Here is a 16,653-nt window from a genome sequence, read left to right on the forward strand (position 1 = left end):
CTGCTGGCGAATCGCTGGCAATATTTTAAAAACTGGCAAAGAACAGGGCAACTTGGCTTGGTACCATCTGTTTTTTTTTCTCCTTTTTACGAGGCAAGATGGGAGTTGAGATTGGCCTCAAATATGTATTTGGTAGACAATGCCTCCCTCATCATAGAGTAAAAACTGTTGCGGGTATGGTGCAAACTTGAGAAAGGTAGCGATGCCAGATCCGAATTGAGATGAATCAGGCCTGAAACTGGGACCAACAAAAATACGTTTTGTTTTCCTTATGAATAAATTGATGTTGATGGGGAGTTTTGAGCAACACAGATCGACAGTTGTAAGCAGCCAAGGACAGACGAGAAACTCTCAAGTGAAAAATATACACAAACACAAAAAACATGTTTTGACGTGTGGGTTTTTTTTTTTATTTATAGTCTTAACCTACAATGAGCATACAACTTAACATGATCAAATGCTAGGACAAAAAAGGAATAGGATGTTGACTTTACAACTACTTACATCAACTTTCCTATCATGAGTGGAATAAAATGAATTCACATTAAAATGTTACATTGCTTTAACCTCATTCTTTACACAATTAACTACCTAAAATCGTAACAGATTGGTGATTATTTTTGGCAAAGTTGATATCCCTCACACACGCTCTTTTCTCCAATGAGAAACATTTTTCCTTTTATAGACTTAAATACGATGCGCTCAAGTAACAGGGGGGGGAATTCTTTTTCTTGAAACAAATTAAGATCAACCCAGATGTAGACTTTTTTTTGGGGGGTGGGGGGGCTGAATAGCAGCTTCAGGGGATGGGGGCTCGCAAATGATACGATCAAAATGATTGATTCACATTTACACTGAAGGAAAAGAAGAAAAAAAAGTCCCTGATTGAAAGGCTGTAAAACATATATTCACATTCTGCTTGCTTAAGTAAAAGTTAACATGGTTGCAGTGTTCCTCCAACCCCCAAAAGCTTGCCCACTTCCCACACATTTGCATGCTAAACGCCATTTTAAATAGTCCAGTTTAAAATAATCACCCTAAACAGACAGCATTTTAGGTCGGGGCCCCTAATACATACACGCATAACACACACACACACACACACACACACACACACACACACGCGCACACACACCAAGCTCACATTTGTCCTTGTCCTCAAAAGGCCTGTGGGTGGTATTAAGGAATTCATTTGATTTGACTATCAAAATATAGATGCATTCATAATACATGAAGGGGGCTAAAAATCAAAACGGTGCATGATGATACAATGATACAAAGCATTTTCTTTTCTTTTTTTTTTTTGCTTAATACACAAGCAATAGGACCACAGAGTTCAAATTTCAGGCATCGTCACAGGGAGAAAAAAGGTGAGGGGGGCGAGGGGTGGGGGGTGCCATCCAACTACTGGCACTAATATGCCTTGATGCTCAGTTCAGCTTGATGCCTGATCGCAGATCAGATGTTTCAACTACCACGCTCGAATGTGGCCTCTTCTCATCTTTTTTTCCCCCGCCAAAACCTTATCGGGTCAGTCCATCAAAAAAAAATGTTATAGTAAAAACAAGTATCCGATTAAAAAGTAGAGTTAAAACCACAAGCTGGAATTTAAAATTCAAAACTGGAATTTAAAATTCAAAGTCTTCGTCTGCCATGTCGATGGCCCAGGCAAACTTCTCGCGCTGGGTTTTGTTGTAGATCTTCTCAACGGGAATGCCCCACTTCTTAGACCTTGTAAGGGAAACCAAATTTAGAGGCCTGGACACTTAATTCTTAATTCTATATCTTTGCTGCTGTAACACTTCAAATTTCCCCATTGTGGGACTAATAAAGGACATCTTTATCTTTATCTTTATCTTTAAAAAGATTTTTCAAAAAAAAAAAAGGCACTCACCACGCCACAGAGATGCGAGGGTCAAGATAGTTGAGCTTTGACGTGCCGAGCGCAATTTGCTTGTTTTCTTCGCGATCGGTGGCCTGCACTTCCAGCTTCATCAGTTGCTCTTCTATCCTCTGGACGGCCTTCTTCTTCGTCTCCACGGCCCTGCGCGGTCAAGGGCCGTCGTTAAAACGAGGCCGAAACAACCAAACGTGCAGCACATCTCAAGTCCACTCACTTTCTGGATTTTTCATCCCTCTGTACTTTAGCGTCAGCCTTGGCGCTCTTCAGCTCTCTTTTAGCGTCCGATAGCTGGTCCCTTTTGGCTTCAATCTGAGACAAATGAAAGAGGAGAACTCTGTAAACGCCGACGTGTTGCCATCACAGACATACTCGCGATAAACTAGAGCAGGATGAAAAGCGCGTCAATGTGGTGGCCATGTTAGCAGGGGCAACTGTGCCGTCAAAGGTAGTTGAATATAGCACCCATGACTAAAAGTGCAAATGTGATCTTTCTAAAAACAACGTGACAGTTGTGTGATGATGATGATGATCCATTCTGGTTCCAAGGTGCCGCTCTGTATGGAACAAAAGCACCTCTTGTCCCATGCTCACCTTAGTCTGCAGGTTTTGCATGGACTTCTCAAACGTCTTAGGTGGAGCCCTCTGGTGGTTGCACAGGATGGCCACAGCTCGGTTGGCCCTGTTATAGGACAGAATCTTGGCCGGAACGTTCTCATCCACTGTAAAATAGTGACGGCGACAAAATAGACGCTAATCAATTAGGAAAAGGATCAACTTAAGGAACGTTCTTGTCATTGATCTGCTTTGGATTGTTCAGCCGAGAGTGGCCAACGGCAGCGTACCATTTGTGAGCTCTTTGAGCTGCTGTTGCAAGGTGATTGATGCGTTGTATGTACGGAAAACTTTGGCTGTCAGACCGTCCATCAGCTCCTGAAGGTGCTTGTTGAGAATCGAAGTCTGCCAAAACAAAATTGGAACAACGTGAATAAGATGACAACATTCCAAATACACCGGTGCTTCTTCTAAAAACAACAAAAAGTTGTTCCGTTTCCGTCCGAGCCACATTCGATGCCATTGTACCAAGCCAAACTGACCACGAAATCAAAATGATTTTTTTGGGGGAAGTTGAAATGTTCAAGGTTCAAATGTAGTCAGTGCAAATCAGGTTCTGTATTTGACTGTTGTGAGCCACTGCCAGCTCCACCTTTTGCCACGTTCATTGTTCCAAGTACTGGCTGGTTAACTTTTTGCTTGCTAAAATGTTGTTAGGCATCTGGAAACGGATTGCGGTTGAACGACAAGGTACAAATACATATTTCGGCGCTTACGTTCAGGCGATCAAACAGGTCGTCATCTGGCTCTTTGTTTTCCATGAACAACTGAAGGTTTTTAAAAACCTAAAAGAAAAACAACAGCCGTGAAGAAAGTTTGCTGCGAGGCCGTTTTTTTTCTTCCTTCAAATTTCTCACCCTTTTTTCCACAGGGACTTTGTTGTAATATCGGATGGAATCTTTACCCAGGAAGTCAAACTCCACCACATATTCTTGACCGTCGTTTTCTGGATAGAGTTTGAGGTGCTCCACTCTGAGGGAGCAGCAGCCCACCGTGTCGGCGGTCTCTCCTTCCTCCTTCTCGTTACCTGCTCTCAGAGCCAGCTGCGGCACACGAGAACCAGTTGGCCTTCAAGACTTTTGTCACGGCCGACGTGCAGCTCACCTTGTCGATGAAGTAAAGCGCCACGGCCCTCTGCCGGATCCTCATCTCCTTGGACTTCCAGTCCTCGCGATATTGCGTCCTGATGCGGTCCACGCATTTCTTTAGTCTACGCGCCGTTTCATACTTTTGCCAGTCCTTCTCCCCCTGAGCACAAACAAAAAGGGACGACAGTTGTTCCATAGGATACGATTGAGTCAAAGCGTTTTGACCACATTACAGTAACGTTCCGGCTCACTTACGACCTCTTTGCTCTTAGCTGAGGTCTACTCGCAGCTTTCTAATAACATAACATTCATTCGCGGGTTCCCGCACTATAACCGCTGCTTTTGAAGACGCATCGTTTTGATTGAATTGTTTGGTGTGTAAGAACGCTCTGCTCTGCTTTGACTTTTATTCCTAAAGTTACAGAATTGCAGCATGGGGAACAATCAGAAGGCATCGTGTAACTTAGCAGACAATCCCGCCCGTACACACACACACACTTTGTTCAGCTTGCGTCACCTTATGATAAAAAAAATAAAATAAAAAAATAATACTTCTGATACTGTGGCACACTGAAACGCCGCACTGTACAAAAGAAGGGAGCCACGATGCACAGCCGTCAAACTCAGGTGTCAGCCTACCTTAATCCTTGAGCTGGAATTCAACATCATGTACTTGATGGCGCCTTGGATGTTCTCAGTCCACGACACCAGCCATGTCACCTTGTTGTCATGGCGAACTTCTTTCCACTTTGTGCCCTGAGGAGGCTGCGGGTGCTTGGAGTCCCTGTTTGCATATTAGATTAATACAGGGTGTTACTGTGCACTTGTGTTTTGAATCACCCGATACCTTTCAATATACGCTATATATGCACCAACTATAAAAAAACTAAACGACAAGCACACAGTAAGTTTCCAAAGTGGCCATTCTTAACCGTGCTGCTGACAAAAGGCTTGGTAGCGCAGAATGAATAAACAAAATATAAATGACTCACTTGCTGCAGTTGATGATGATGTCTTTCGGTCCGATCCGACGTTTAAGCATGCCCATCTTGGGATGGTCCCCGCGACCACGGAACAGGCCAGGGGGCTCAATGCGGAAGTTAGCAATCCGTTCCCTATGGTTGTCCATGATGCAGAAGCCGTACTCCTGCAAGAGGCGTTCGTTCTCCGCTTTTAGTTTCTACAAAGTTACAAAGAAATGAATTCATGTCACGAGTACTGACGAACCAAGAATTTGCTTGCGCACTTGTACGCTGGGTACACCAAGAAGCTTGGTAAGATCAGTTCTGCAGCTGTTGTTTCATCATGAAATAAATGCGTGTACTTTATTAAAAGTGACCGAAGTTTACCAGTTTCTCTTCCTTGGACATGGCCTTTCTAGCTTCAGACTGAGCCTTGAAGTAGTCAGACATCTCAGCGAAATTGCACTTCTTCAAGTCTGTAATCTTCGCCTTTTCCTCAGATGTCATTTCCTGGATTTGGAAAAATATCCAAGTAAATTAAAAAAAAAAAAAAAAATAAAGGGTTTGGAGAAACTATAAAAAGACAGCTGTACTTATTTTGCACCTACTTTCCGCCAATCTTTTAAAAAGTTTTTTCGAAAGATGTCCTTTGTGGTGTATTCATGATCCAGCATTTTGGCAAAGAACGTGGCCACCTCTTCTGCCTCTGGGCTGAGCTTCATTGGCTTACCTTCGAGATAAAAAGATGCCGTGAGGAGCCGGGTACAAGTGGTCTTGTTAAGTAAACATAGGTTTCTTACCATCATAGTAAAAGTTGACTTTGCTAGGGAGGGGCACATATGGTGGGGCAAACACAGGTCCTTTGTGCTCCAGAAATTTCCACTTGACACCATCTGTGTATCGCTCCTCTTCCCACCTGGAGTCCGTTGCAAAATATATATATTGACGCATGAAAGAATTGCACCAAATCATGCAACAACTCACTCACCATTTCCATTTCTCTTCTGGTTCCTTTTTTGCTTTCTTTTTTCCATCGGCAGTTTCTCCTTTTTTATCTTTTGTCTTTTTAGGCTTGATGTCCTAAAAAGGGGAGAGAAAAATAAAAAGAATCAAGTGAGCGGGCCCAACCCAAGCTGCAATTCACATCTAGTCAGAAAGCCTCACATACACGCCACGCTAAATTAAACTCACTTAAAAAGATCACGTGATGGAAAAACAGCAACACTAAAACAAAAGAACTTAAGTTACAAATATTTCAAAAAGCAAATCAGGGAATTTGAAACTAAATGTGCAATATGTAATCTTGTCACTGGAAACATCCCAATGATAAGCTTTATGACTGTGTAGTAAAAACAATAATGCCGTTAACACGGAAGCTGGGCATGGGCAGGCTTATCTTATTTGCCAGAATCGTTCAATAAATGCATTTAGAAGCCAAAAAATAAATAAAATCGCAAGTCGCGGGTGTGATGTGACCCAGAGAAATGGGAAAAAAAAATTCCACGTTGCTCCCAGGTTAATTGTTATTTAAAAAAAACGACAGCACTGTTACAAATCCTTACAGTGAATAAAATGTTCACTTTTAACGGGAGTAGGGATGTCCCGATCATGCTTTTTTGGGCACGCGAGTCGGGATTTTTGGTATAATAAATTAAGCAGAGAGGGAGAAAAAAAAAAAGCGTGTATCGGATTATTTCGAATTAATTGAGAACTATACATATGTCAACGTGTATATGGCAGCTATGCTAACGTGCATGACTTCTCTCATCTACAAACGACACTTTTGAATTATGACCTTGTTAAATGCAACAAGAGGGGAACAAACTTGCTCAGTAAACTTGTATTTGAATTTATGTTGTTGGTTGTACGCGTCGCAATTGCTAACCTGACCATCGCGCTCTCAACGCTTTCACGATGCCGTTTAACGAGAAGGCTCCTTTATGTCGGGCAAACCGTTCATATTTAACAGCATCTTTCGGCATGCCACTCCCTCCAAACAAGCTATGAAGACAAACCCACGGTTCTGTCTCCGCCTGCCGGAGAACTGTGCAAAGCGGAGACGCGTCTGTGAGTGTCATACTAACTCCATAACTGGAGGGAAATGAAACTTTATATATTCGGCAAAATCTAAATAATGTCTCCACAGTCCTGATTAAAAAAAAAAAAACATGAATCAAATATTTTTGCCTAAGCTTATATACTTAACATACCTCAGTTTGTTTCCTTTTCTTGTCCTTCTTGTCATTTTCTGTCTTTACTTTTTTGGGCTTAAAATCACAACTGAAACATGAACATAAATATGATCAGTAACCAAAGAGACTACCAAAATTATATATATTGGCATGTCAAATGTTTATTGGTTACTCACTCTCCATCATCATCCCGCTCTCTCTTTAGAGACTTCTCGTGTTTGGGGGAGTGGTAAAAGTTATCTTCAGGCTCGCACTTCACATGTGGGGGGCTGAAAAGACGAACACGGTCATGAGCCCATTTGTCTTTTTTTTTTTTTTTTTTTGTTTTAAACAGGGTGGGCCAGAAGTTTCCATACAAAGCATATGTATGGCCCAAACTGTGTATCCCTTAAAACAGAACCCCGAGCATACATACCTGGCAAATCCATTCTCTTTCTCCTTTTTGATTTTACCGTCAAGGACTTTCATCTAGAAAGGTAAACATGCTTGTTAATCAGCCGACAATGCCTTCTAAACCATATTGCATTACCACTTTATGTGTAAGATTAAAAAAATAAATAAATAAATGGGCAAGACGCAGACATTATTAAACATATTCAGAGACGTTACAGGACAGACTAGGTGCGATTAAAATACAAAGTGACAAAAGCAGGAGGCTCCTTCGGGCTAAATATAAATGCAGAGACGGCATTGCAAGTCACCTTTTTCGCCTTGTGCTTGTCCTTAATTTTGTCTGTGCTTCCATCTTTGTGCTTCATCTTATCCTTATCTCGATGTTTTTTGTCAGATGAGTGGTCACTGATGAATCAATAGATGAAAAACACAAAACCAGAGATCAGACTTAGTGGAACATTTCCTGGGCAAGTGATGGAGGTGTGCATTTTTGTGCAAATGAATGTTATACCCGTTGCCATGCTTGAGTTTCTCCCGTTCCTTATCCTTCTTGTGGTCCTTGTGTTTGTGTTCTTTATATTTATGCCTGTGGGAGTCTACAAGAAAAAAAAACGGAGGTAGTTATGTGAGGACAGTTGCAATCAAAAGTTGGTCTCAAGCTTCATTTCAGCAAGTATTCTGTAAAGAAAAAAAAAACTAGAAAATTCAAAAGATACAACCAATTAGTTCAGTAATCTTTGAAGATGACTAAAAAACATTTCGAGTCAACCAGAACGGTCGTTGTCGTTTTCTTTGTATAGCTTTAAACTAAACGTTGCAGAATTTCATCATACCAGTTGCCGCTGCTCGGACATGTAGCTATTCTTTTGTTGCGCTTGCATTCTGTACATTTAATCAGTATTTACGGCACTCCTCAATTTAGGGTGGAGGGTTGTCTATTGACAGTTTTCCAGTGGTAATTGTGCCGCGTTCTTTCATGTATTCTTTTATGTACAGTGTGTTATTTTATGTACACATTGAATTAGGTGAATCATGTTCTTCTTGGGCCTGATCGCCGTTAAGACCTCATTCTTAACAGGTTTTTATTTTCTGATAAAAGAATACAAAAAAAAGATTTTGATTGAATCGCAGGAGACACTCAAGCCATGTGTGTCCCCCAAAAATATTAGTCCATATCAGACGAGTGCCAATTTTGTAAAACTAATCTAGAAAATCACCTTGTCATTCTTCATTTTTATAGTATCTTGGACCTTTCAACCGAACTAACCAGACGGTCTGAAATAGTGTCTATTTAAACCCTTTCGTTGCGACTTTAAATCAACTTAAATGCTGACCAAAGCCTTGGGCTGTCAAAAGTTACTTTCTCCCGTGCAATGAAAAATTCACGCCACCAGTGATCGAAACACTAATGATGGTGTCGTAAACGAGGCCGTTGCTAGCGCTTATTTATCACATCGTGTTCCCGTCGTGGAGGCGAGAAGGCTAGGCATGTGCAGTTAGTTGTACACCTCCGAGGCGGCGAGCTTGGGTTCAGCTTGCAGCAGTCAGGCCGCTGCGCTGAAAAAGAAAATGGCGCAGAGACTAAGTCCTCAACCCCCAAACCTTCACTTTCAGGTGGAAAATTGGCCCGCTTAACGGGACCGACGGCTACATCCAACACAAGAAATCGATAAAACACCTCTAGCTCTGTCCAAATACGCATTCCAAGTGGCGATATTATTTTCCTAACAGCTGTAGCAAGACCTCCCTTTTGAACAATAGACGCTTGTGAGTGAAAGAGAGGACTTAGTCTCTGGACGCCATTTCTGTGCTCTGCTCTAAAACTAATCCCATGTTGTAATTTATCATCGAAGGTATGTGTAAATTAGGGAAAAAAACATTTTAATCGTGATGTATATTAGAAATGCTACACGCTTACCGTTCACCCGAGAGCCACAGTCGATCTGAAATGTATTAGAAGACAGATAAGGGTTACATTTCGTGGAAGCTAACCAGCCGGCGGCTAACTAACTTTGAACTTGCTGGATGGCAAATCGACAGTATCTTAGCTTCTTAGCTACGTGAGCTAACGTGCTACGTACACTGGCTGGTGATGTGACTTAGCGGCTAATACCTTAGACTGCTAGAGCGAAATGCTAACGCCACATTAAATGCAGCCTTACGACACTCTAGTCACTCTATTCAAGTATGCGTCGAACCACATAAGACTATGTGATAACTCGTCAGCACACTGTTGTGTCATCAATACCAAGTACTGAGTGTAAGTTGTCAACACATTATTATTATTATTAACAAAACGAGGAGACTTAAAGAAGACACTCGGCCAACGCGCATTAGCAGCCACTGTTCACAGTTAGCCAAGTTACCCTGTCAAGCCAAACAAATTGAATGCTAGCAAGCATGTACGCGCTGAACACGGATTTTGGCATCACGAAATGGGTTCGCCGTTACCTGGTTCTCGTTGTGGGAATGGTCCCCACTCATTTCCTAAGCGCCGATTGTTAAAAAAATTAAAAATGACAAACGTGAGGGGCAACCACACACCGGCGAGCAGCAGCAGGCAGAATGAAGAAAGGACTGGCTTGGCCAAGACCTAAGTGCCAATTCAGCCGGAGTGCGCATGCGCTGCATTTAAATGGTTGGCAGTAGTGTAGCTCCTCCTTATTGAGAAACGTGTTGCTTTCTAGCAGCGGTAGTTCAATCTTCCCTGTCTCCCTGCTTTTTTTTTAGGCGTCCGATGTACGGACTAGATGCATGACGGCAACTCGCTGAACAGATTGTTCTTAAAAATGCTCACCACCACTATCGCAAAACATTGTCCGATAATGTCTTGTTTGAATGATATCCGCTGGTCCTTTGGAATCGTGTTGTTGTGCTATGACTTCAAATTTGGAGGTGACCAGAATGTGGGCCAGAGAATGCAAGGCTGGCCGACCTGCCCTCAGTAACCTTGAGAACCAACAGCACGAGCTATCACATAACAACTCGAGAGTTTCAGACTTGATGTGCTGAGAACGTAAAGGTTACCGGCCATGTGTTGCACGATAGTAAGTGACAGAAATGTGTCGGCCCAGGATTGCCGCACGTGGAATTTTGTACAACTGCAACCGATTTAAATGCGCTCATCAAAGTAACTTACATGCATGCTCTCGGTTGAACGGGAATGACTTTTTTTTGTCTGATGCGTGTTTTGGTAAACCTGTGAGCAAGCAAAATAACAGAGGACGTGAAACGATGGTTCCTCAGTTTGCTGAAGTCATGCCGAGTTGGCAAACCCTTTTCCATCCAAAAGAGGGCGTTGCACTATAAATTCTCTAACCTCCCAGAGCCCCATGTGATTTGAAATTGAAACCCAAACTGTTAAAAAACACAGTCAAATACGTAAGACTGCTAGTCAAGTGACACTTTGCATTAGGCACCATAGTAATTGGTTATAAACAAATAAATATAAACGTTTTGAATTTTCCCTAACTCACTTCCAACTTCTTAACGGATTAGCAATAAAATAGCCATGTAAACGGATTCAGTAAAGAGACACTGCAATGTTTTCAGACTTTGTACAATAAAATGACGTGCAGTGCAATTGTTTACAGTAAGCCCAATTTGATCATATTTGTTCTTTTTCCAGTCCACTTGTCCAGCAACAAAATATTGGAAAGGAGGTCAAGGTGGGTCCAATTACCCTTTTAAATCATGTGCTGGAATAGTTTATTTATCACATGAAATAGAAAGAAAAAATAGCATAAAAACATTTACAAGTGGCATTCTAAACCTTACCATAAATAGCCACAATTCACGACAAAAGGACAAAAATAAAATTATGCAATAAAATCTCAAATTTAAATAGAATCATTTTACTCCTAGATTGTCCGAATATGGAAATAGAATTTCCTTCTGAACATTAATGCATTTTGTGACATGTCCCCCCCCCCAAAAAAAATCCACTCTGCTGTTTGGATGCAATAATCAAAATCTGGTTGATAAAGTGCAAAGTTATTTTTAAGGCACTGTTGCTAGAACATTGTGTCCTTGTTGTCATACATTTAAGGCCCCTGATGATTTGAACTGGAAAGTGTCATTGCTGGTATAAAAACATGTAGGAGTCACACAGCAGCCTGCGCACAAGTTCCGGAGCACACGACGGGTTTGCCCGTGCCTGCTCCTCCTCAGACAGGGACAAAAAGTCACCCAGCTCTGGACAAGCTTGGATCTCTGGGATGTTGAAGCCCCTTTGATCGTCACCTGCAAGGAAGAGCGGCGTTGAGATTAGATATCAGATTGAGAAGCGATTGTGGAGACAAAAGAAGTCAGAGTGCATCCTTATCTACATTTGTTGAGCCTGCTTTATCAGAACAAAAACAGTCACGAGCGACCGTTTCATTTGAAAACCAAAACATGCCAGTGTTTGCACGAACATTTTTCGGCGAGCTAGGTCATTGGTTTAAAAAAAAAAAAAAAGTAGGCAGATAATCTTTGAGATCCTCACCGCATCTATCTGCCATGCTGTCAAAGAAGAGCCAGGAGTGTGCGTCGGAGCCCGATTTGACAAAGGACACATAGTGACTGGTGTGAATGCAAAGCACAGCAAACAGCTGCATTGTGTGCCGGGGTGCAGGGGAAGCTGTGGCTACCCCATCTGGAACCAACAGAGCTTTTGGGGAATGCAGCTGTCGCGATGAATGTCTGTGCACCTTCAAAACAAAGAAGTAGTCAAATAAATATGAAGTCGTGTAAATTAGTGACAGACCGATTATTGGCGGGGCTGATTATCAGGGCCGATATTTGTCATTTTGCCGATAATCGGCATCGGCCTTTTTAATAACTTTCAAGGCCGATAAATTAAAAGCTGGTTTCTCTTTCTCTCTGGTGTGCTCGTGACCCTGCCTGCAGAAGCAGATCGGCCCGCCCACAGCACCATCTGATTGTTTCCTGGTGCAATGGGTAGCAGCCAATCAGCAGTTAGCTGCCTGTTTGCTTTTTCACCTCGAGTCACTCGCACTTCAACAGACTTTGCCAAAATTGTAATCAATGTCAGTCTACTACAACGCACAACTAATAGAAAAATATTTGCCGTAGTAACTTTATTTGCAATGTTCCAAAATTGCCTTGCCTGCGTGTTGCAGGTTGCGCAGTATTGTTTAATTCTCCCAGGATGCAGTTTGTGATCTGGCAAACACTGGAGGCACTCATACTCAGCCATTTGCTCGCAGATGAAACATAGCCTCGGAGCTGTCGGAACACACAGTGGTCGTTTTAAAAAGATGCCAAATGTTTAGCGTGAATATTTGTTGTTCTGATTTGTACAATATGGTTTGTTCCTTACAGTTGTGAAGGAGGTCAGCGATGTCCAGCTCCATGGACGGAATGATGTGAGAAAACATTTTATACTTGTTTCCAAACCTTGGCATCTGAACTATCAGGCAGGACGGCATCTAAGGAAATAGGTCAAATATAATATTAGGAACCAAGGGTTAAATAGTGACAGATTTTTTGTTTGTCCTCCCCGAAGGACTTCACTTTACCGTACCTCCTCAAATTTGACGTCACACGACAGGCAGGAAGTGTCCAGCAGTTGTTGTACTGTGGGTATCTGTGTCATCTGCTCCTTTTCTAGAAAGATCTGGAGTGTGTAGGCCCCTTGAGAACTTCCACTTCTCGACCTGGTGGAAATTTGTATTTAATAACTTGAATGGGCTTTTGAGACTAAAAGTTTCAAACTGGATTGCCCAAAGTCAGACCTGAGTTTGAGCAGCGGCTCAATGCCAAGAACCTTCTGAAAGAGAAGTGTGATGAATTCCTCAGGGTCTGCAGGGAAAAAAAAAAAAAAAAACATAAGACGCTTAACTCATTTAGTGCCATTGACAGCTAAAGACGTCAAAGATCGATTTTTTTTTTTTTAGCAAGAATGGCATATATGGAAAAAGGACTTTGAAGAATATGGACCTTTTTCCTCCGTTCGAAAGGTGTCACATCCAAGTTGATTGCGGAAATTCATAACACTTGCAGCAGGCACGAACCCTTGTCTACGAGAAGCGCATTTGCAGCCAGTGAGTGACGAAAGGCAAAATAATTGAGAGCAATGAAGAAAAGCACGTTAGGCATATTAATGAGCGAGGACCCACCCAAGCATTAAGAAATGAAAAAAAACTTCACTACTTTTGCTTATTTGAAATATCAGTGTTTTTGTTTTGCAGGCTAAATGTGAGAATATGAAAAATTAAAAAAAAAAAAAAAAACTACGCAGGCCAGCTGAGTGGAAAGCCATACCTGCGTAAACGATTGACTATTTTTTTCAGCGTGAAAGCAACAGGCTGCTCAGTGTCCGCAGGCCAACGGCAGATCCTATCCAGGGTCACGGAGGAGCTGAACAAACTGCAGAAAGAAAACAACAACTTTCATCCAGGTGCACTTAACCACGTTGTCACTTCTTGACATGTGCCGTGACATCACAGCACCACTTAATAGTCAGGTGTTGTGATGGGTGGTGAACTGGTTTTACCTGAAAAGTGTGGCATCCAGATAACAGGAGTTGATGTGACCCTGAATCCCTTTCATTCTTCCCACTAACAAAGACATGGCCTCTGAATCGACAATGGGCGCCACATACTCCTCAGAGTCTACATATGGAGGAACTTCATCACACACACACGGAGATTTTTTTTTTCAGTGACATCAAATATAATTTGTTTTCAATACACCTCCAATTTGGTGATTACAATAAAAGTTTTAATCTTGCGCAGACAAACATTCTAATTTCATCGGCATTCGGCAAAGATGATAATTTCAAGAGTGTTCCCACGGGGCTAACGTGCACCACTTACAGTGACAGTAATGACTGCAACTATTCAAGTTGAGAGAACCATTTTCTCATCATGCCAGAGGCTAAATTGGGCTCTCTCTCATTTTTTAGATAACAGAACAAGCAAGTAAGGTGCTAAAACTTACTAAATATATGATTACCAGCATATTGCTATCTTCTATTCCCCCCCCAAAAAATAAAAATATCATTCACTGCCATTGACGGCTATTTAAGTCAAAAATCCAATTTTTAAGTGGACGGGCAGTGAATGAGTTCATTTCATTAAGTCATTACGTAGGAGAGAAACACAACAAATGATTATTTGTGCACGCTGTTTAATTGCTAAATGAGTTGACATTCAATTGCATGAAGAAACTCACCTGGAGGTATTTCCGCCAGGCTGTTTGTGTCACTTTCTGTGGAGGAGCAGACAAACCTGCTATCGGGGTTGCATTTGGTGATGGGGACAAACAAAGCCCTGCCCTTTTTGCAGGTAAACAACCGCTGGCCTCCGTAGGTCCCATCGGAACAACTGTTCACATCGTAGTCCTGATGCACGAGACCGATATAGTCAATTGCAAATTTTCAAGTTACATGATCATCTTGAGACTCACCAACTCGATCCCAGCCCATTTTGATGTTTTTCCTCCAGGGACACCCAGCCACCTCACGACGCCATAAACTGTGACCCCTGTGGTGGACAGAACCTCCACCAAGGACCCCACTTCCAAAGGTACACTTGATGCGTCGTGCTCTGCGATCGGATCGATGTTTCTCTGTTCTGTATGCCTTTCCCTCATTTGTCCATAAGATCTAATAATTGGCATGGAGTTGATGCGCGTCACCTTTTTGTTAGGACCTGCAGGAATTTCGGAAGGTTACAGGTTAAAAAGTCATACGCTGGGCGGTATCTTAAATCTTGTGATATGCTTTTAGCTAACACAACACAGGGAGACAGCATGTTCAAAATATGCAGACAACTCTGAAAGCACGCCAAAGCCATGCCATGTGATGTGAAGTGATGGCTCCACTTTTCTGCATTCCAAAGTAACCGGACCAGTTTTGCGTCTACAGCAAATTTGTTTTTACGTTTTATGATGATACAGCATTGACCACTTGCATACCATGTTGGCCCGTGTTCCAGCTTAGACCTTGCGAGATGGAGTAAGATGGGACCACCTGGATGATGTCTGCAGCACCGAACAGGTGCGAAGGGGTGGGCTTTTTAGACGATAAAGTCAGATCTTGTTCCTGGTGGGCAGACGGAGAAAAGCTGATTGTGAAAGTCAAAGCACACAGTTTGTCCAAATGCTCTCTTATTTGTCAAGCCATTTATATGACTGGTAACATAGACTTGTGATCAAGATGTATAACAACACTTATGCAATTATTAGCCAGAGGCGCCGCGCACTTGAGGATTACCATCACAAGTGCATCTCTTGCGGTTACATAAGTGGTTCTCCTTCCATCGTGGTTAAAATTCTCTCGTGGTAAGAAAAAAAGGGACTTACCATAAATTCCACTTCAAACGCCAACGTCTGCAGATCATCTTTATTTTCCTTCCTCCCAACCTCCATCAGGTTCTTCACCAGTCCGGGTAGATGGCCCTTCTTGTGCTTCACCACCACCACATCATCCACAGTCAGCTCACAAATGGCCGAGAACAGCTGCGGGTTGCACAGCAAGTCCAGCCTTTTGCTTCCGGAGGGGATGAAGAGCAGGAGCTGAGCTTGGCGCCTGCTCAGTGGGTACGTGTCCTCCCTCCGCACGACGCCCCCCTTCTTGGGCCCCCCCGCGGAGTAGAGAATCCCCGTCAGCTCCCCTCGTGGTGTCTCTGCCTCCACCCGACCGATGCATCCTCGGCAGAAGCCTTTCCGCGACTTCCCACGTGTGACGATGAAAAACGTTTCTTTTAACACCGGGATGGGCTCCATCGGATCCGAATAAGGCAAGCAGGTGTTTTACGCTGTAAATCTGTTGAAATGCGACGCGTGAGAACATGTGAACGTGCTCTTTTGTTTCGCCAAAGTGTTGTCAAAATAAACACTCACCTCGATGGTTGCCTTCGGGTCACACGCCGCCCTTGCTAGCAACTCAACTCCAAGTTAGAGACAATTAGTCGTTATGTTTCATAAGAAAATCCCCCCAGGCGTTCTATGACACTTTGTGTCCTCGCGAGGTGGGTGAGTGAGCGATATTCTTTTTGTCTTGTTCTAATATTGACCTGAGTGCGACCGGTCACGCCCACTTGCCACTTGCACTTCATCTCCGCCCTTAACGCCACAAAGTGCGTGCACTCACTGGGACACGTTTCAATGACAGTGCGTGACTGCAGCTATGATAAGATAACGGCCAATGAACACTTGCCTGACTTTGTCGGTTTTAGGGGAGCCATGACACAGCATTTTATTACAAAATATTGCACGAATAGAAAGAAAGGAGGGAAAACATGATTACGCCAGAAATCAGTGGATTTCAATTACTATGCTATTATAGAAATCATCAATACTGTAAAAAATGCGGAATATCGAGAAGTTCAGAATCTCTATATATCAAATGCCATGACATTTTTTTTTTAAATGAACAAGATGCATCATATTCATTAAACAGGTGGCCATGAAACATCAGACATCAGGCAGAACCTTTTACTGTAACCAACACATGTACACGCTTTGAGTGACATGTTTGTCCCCAGACTCCACGC

The 16,653-nt window shown here is 42.6% G+C and overlaps 2 protein-coding genes across 2 annotated transcripts; both read right to left on the reverse strand.

Annotated features, from left to right (window-relative positions):
- Window positions 1-386: 386 nt before the first annotated feature.
- top1a (DNA topoisomerase Ia) lies at window positions 387-9,765 on the reverse strand. Its single transcript, XM_088309566.1, has 21 exons — window positions 9,602-9,765; window positions 9,069-9,093; window positions 7,662-7,746; window positions 7,459-7,555; window positions 7,173-7,225; window positions 6,934-7,026; window positions 6,776-6,845; window positions 5,554-5,645; window positions 5,366-5,481; window positions 5,174-5,295; window positions 4,953-5,075; window positions 4,596-4,783; window positions 4,243-4,387; window positions 3,620-3,763; window positions 3,373-3,558; window positions 3,232-3,300; window positions 2,746-2,860; window positions 2,495-2,622; window positions 2,118-2,212; window positions 1,895-2,044; window positions 387-1,731 (listed from the first exon to the last, which is right to left on the reverse strand). The coding sequence occupies exons 1-21, from the start codon at window positions 9,632-9,634 to the stop codon at window positions 1,629-1,631; spliced, it is 2,232 nt and encodes a 743-aa protein (XP_088165692.1). The 5' UTR covers window positions 9,635-9,765; the 3' UTR covers window positions 387-1,628.
- Window positions 9,766-10,748: 983 nt separating this feature from the next.
- Window positions 10,749-16,207, reverse strand: cyld2 (cylindromatosis (turban tumor syndrome) 2). Its single transcript, XM_088308719.1, is given in 15 exon segments — window positions 10,749-11,228; window positions 11,231-11,392; window positions 11,637-11,841; window positions 12,261-12,379; window positions 12,474-12,582; window positions 12,678-12,810; window positions 12,889-12,955; window positions 13,094-13,173; window positions 13,418-13,522; window positions 13,650-13,782; window positions 14,330-14,498; window positions 14,564-14,808; window positions 15,074-15,200; window positions 15,461-15,923; window positions 16,001-16,207. Coding segments are annotated over 14 exon segments (2,112 nt in total). The 5' UTR covers window positions 15,884-15,923; window positions 16,001-16,207; the 3' UTR covers window positions 10,749-11,193.
- Between the last annotated feature and the right edge of the window lie 446 nt (window positions 16,208-16,653).

This window comes from Idiotropiscis lumnitzeri, chromosome 11, assembly GCF_059441095.1.
Source record: "Idiotropiscis lumnitzeri isolate Australia: NSW breed Sydney's pygmy pipehorse chromosome 11, RoL_Ilum_1.0, whole genome shotgun sequence".
NCBI lineage: Eukaryota > Metazoa > Chordata > Actinopteri > Syngnathiformes > Syngnathidae > Idiotropiscis > Idiotropiscis lumnitzeri.